At 16.4% G+C, this 4,344-nt stretch overlaps 1 protein-coding gene across 1 annotated transcript; it reads right to left on the minus strand.

Moving 5' to 3' along the window:
- Positions 1–260: 260 nt before the first annotated feature.
- Positions 261–2,666, minus strand: PRSY57_1315000 (protein kinase, putative; the record flags this gene model as incomplete). The annotated part of the gene is made up of 13 exons (XM_020115150.1): positions 261–330; positions 501–542; positions 656–738; positions 826–868; positions 1,001–1,060; positions 1,169–1,238; positions 1,331–1,349; positions 1,426–1,526; positions 1,627–1,672; positions 1,772–1,847; positions 1,930–1,971; positions 2,202–2,393; positions 2,524–2,666. 13 exons carry the CDS (start codon positions 2,664–2,666, stop codon positions 261–263), a joined length of 987 nt encoding a protein of 328 aa, XP_019970073.1.
- Positions 2,667–4,344: the final 1,678 nt, after the last annotated feature.

Consider the following 4,344-nt stretch of genomic DNA (forward strand, 5'->3'; position numbering starts at 1 on the left):
TGAATTTATAAAAAAAAAAAAAAAAATTATGAGTATTTAAAAAAAAAATTTATAGAAAATTTTGTGGATATTTTTATTATCTATATTTTTATGAATAATTTATGAACTATTTTTTTAAAAATCAATAATATTTGTTTATATATTTTTGTTTACTATTGTTTTAATTATATATATATATATATATATAATATAAGAAAAAAAAAGACCTTTACTAAAATTTATCAATTTTTTTATACTTATTAATTATATTTGTAATTTTTCTATTTATTTAAGGTAGAAAAGTAAGGGTTACTTAATACGGCATCAATAGTTAATCTTTCATTTGGATCCCTTAAAAACAAATATGAAAAGAAGGAATAATTTATTTTTTTTTTAATTATGGTTAATATGTAAAATATTTATCTTTTAAATGTGTTATAAAATTATACAATAATAAGGAAATAAATATAATATTAAATTGAAATGAACAATTAAATATATAATTATCCTTTTAAAATAACCATTTTAAAAGCCCATCTATTATATTAATTAATTCCTTTTCCCTATAAATGAATATTTTTTGTTTAATTTTTATATAAGGAAAAAATATATTCTATCTTATTAATAATATATATATATACATTTATTATTATTATTTTATTTTTTCTTGTTTTACTCTATTTCTAATATGTTTCCAAGAATTTCATCCCAGCATAAGGGTTTTATGTTCAATTCACATAAATCCTTTATAAGTAATGTCTTTAAAAAATAAAAAAAAAAACATTATTACGATATGCATATATTTAAAAAAAAATTGAAGCTTATAATATATATAGATGCTTTTACATTTTTTTTACTGGTGTGGTCTTTAATATTTTCAAAAAAACTCCTTGAAAAAAAAAAATAAATAAATAAATAAATACTTTATGATATTGAGTTGTTTCACGTTTTTCCTTTTTTTTTTAATCATCTTCTGTCTAATTAACATAGTCATAAATATATCAGATATTTTATTTTTTACATTTGTGGAGAACCTATGACTTCAATTAAATTTATAATTTGAGAACATTCTTCTGAATATCTGTAAAAATAGGAGCAGATAAATAAATAAATAAAAATATACAAATATATATATATATATATATATATGATTAAGAAATAATATTATATTTTCTTTTGATTCTTTAACTCGTCCTTCTTAAACTTCCCAGGGAATAACGGACACAGATTTATTAATTCAAAAATAATACATCCGAGGGCTAAAAATGGAAAAAATATTAAAATATATAATAATAAATATAATGAAGGAATTAATAAATTATTTGATTTATCCGTTGAATACTTTACTAACACCACAAATCAACCTCCGTCTGAATAATGAAATGAGATAATGATTAATAATATAAATATTGAAATATCATAGAAATTATATATTAAAATTCTAACCGTATAAAACATTGATCCACATAATAATTCTGGTGCTCTATACCAACGTGAGCAAATATAAGGAATAGAAATAATATTTTTTTGAACCTTTTTTGCTGAACCTATAAGGTATTAAATATTAATAAATGAATAAATGTTATAAATTATTTAACAATGAAAGCAATGTTTTGTTATTTTTTTTTTTTTTTTTCCTTTGAATACCTAAATCACATATTTCAATTTTAATATTAGAAGAGTCTAAATCAATCTATGGAAAAAATAAAATATAACATATATATATTATTATATACAATTGATGAGTATTTATTATATATATATATATATATATATATATAAAATAAATTACTAAAATATTATCTGGTTTTAAATCTCTATGGGCGAAGTCATTTTTGTGTAGATCTTTTATCCCTATACATATTTGACTGAATGGTATATACATATGTACATATGAATATATTTGTTATACATTTATTTTATTATTTTTTTCTCTTTTAGTATATTTACTAAATAATATTTTTTAAGTCAGCTGGATTAATTCTATCATATCTAGAAATAAAAAGTATATTTGTGTAATTAATAAAATATGTGTTTTTAAAGAAAGAACATGGTATGCTTTAAAAAAAATAAGAGAATTGTTCAAATAATTGATATATATTCACTTTACATGATGAAATAGTATGCCCTCATTAATATATATATATATATATATATATATATATATATATATATATATGTATATATTTATTATTATTATTTTCTTTATTTTTTTTTTTTACTTATTTTCACGCTTTTCTTGTTTTTTCATTCTTATATATCTTCCCAAACTATATGTCATATATTTAAAAACAATGTTTTGAATTCTATATCCTTTTTTGGTAGTTGTATAAAATACAGACTTTATTTTAACTATATTTGTACTACCATTCAATTTTTTTAATAAATCAACTTCCCTTGAAACTTTATTTCTCCTTCAAGAAGTAATAAATATAAATAGATATTTTATCATACGCACATACATATAGATGAATTTTATATTTTTCATATTAATATAAAATATATATATATATATATATATATATATAATATATTTATATAAACCATTTTGGAGATCTTTTAATTGCAACTGCTTCTTGAGTAGACATATCAATAGCAGAATATACTTTCCCGAATGTACCCTTCCCAATCAATTTCATTAATTTATATTTTGGGTTTTCAATTTTAGTACTTTTCATTTTATTCATTCTTATTCTGATGTTGTATACAAAAATGGGGAATATACATATATATATATATATATATATATATATTTTATTATTTATTAATATTTATGATGAACGTATTACATGCTCATAATATTTTAAATATATATACCATAAAACAACAGTCTTACAGATTATACTTTTTTCTTAATACTTTAATTATGTGGAAAAACAAAATGAACACGAACAAACACAAAAAAAAAAAAAAAAAAAAAAAATTGATAAATATAAATTCTTATATGTTATGTTATAAAAAAAAATACAAATTGTAGTTCATTATATAATATATTATTATTTGAGAATAATATGAATGGGGAAAAAAGGAATAGACATTTTATGTATCTACATAAAATAGATGAAGCTTTTTTTTTTTTTTTTTTTTTTTTATTTTATTCAATATAACCTTATAATTGCTACAATAAGAAATAATACTTACATATATTAATTTGTATTATATATATATATACTTTTTAATATAAATAATGAACGTGTGCATAAGCTTCATTATTATTATTTTTTTTTAAGATAATGAAATAAGTATTAAACGTTTGAGTAAATATGAAATATGTTCTATATTATTAGTGATTTCATAGTTTTCATTTTTATATGGAAATATATTTTTATCGTAATCAAAACATTTTATCTACACACATATATAAATAAATACATAAATATATATATATATATATATATATATATATGTATAATTTTATATTTAATGTTATTTAATTTTTGTTTTTTAAATTATATAAATATGAAAAATACATGAATATGAAAACAGAAATGTTCTTTAATTAAATCATCTTTACAAGTTTTTAAGAAAAAGAAAAAAATTATGCATTTTTCTTTATATTATATATTTGCAAATTAATTATTTTCCTTGTTATATTAAAAATTTCATATTTTTATATTAGATTAAAAAGTGATACATTATGTATATATATATAATATTAAATATTATTTTGTCAGGGTACATTCCATAAGTTTTTTAAAAAACAAAAAATATTAAATAATAAATAATAATAACAGTATAGAAGGTACTTTCTAATATATATATATATATATAATAAGAATATTTTAACAATAAAATATAAAAATGTGTAAAGAAATTCAATATGTAAAATAATTTTATCATATTTTTTATTTATTTTATTGAACATAATAATTATTTACTTTTATTACATGTAAATATATTCTTCATATTGTATAAATATATATATATATATATATATATATATATATGTATATATATATATATTGTATTCTTTACCCGAATACCATTTGAAGTTCATCTTATATTTGTAAAGCATGACAGGACGATATTAATATTATTTTAAATATTTACAGAAATAAATTAAATCAAATATATAAAAAAATATTCATAAAACAGCAAATGCTTTTTTTTTTTTTTTTTTTTTTTTTTTTATTTATTTTTATAAATGGATAAAAGAACAAATATTGTTATTAATATGAATATACAAATAAAAAATTAAAAAAATTATTTTATAATTTTATGAATTTATAATGAATAAATAAAATAATTTTTATCAGCTAACAAATGAAAAAGAATAAATAAATATATAATAAAAAAAAAATATATTTTTTTTTTTCATAAAAATATAAAGTTTTCCATTTATTATATATATAAAGAGTTTTCATT

The sequence above is a fragment of the Plasmodium reichenowi genome, chromosome 13 (assembly GCF_001601855.1).
Source record: "Plasmodium reichenowi strain SY57 chromosome 13, whole genome shotgun sequence".
Classification (NCBI taxonomy): Eukaryota; Apicomplexa; class Aconoidasida; order Haemosporida; family Plasmodiidae; genus Plasmodium; species Plasmodium reichenowi.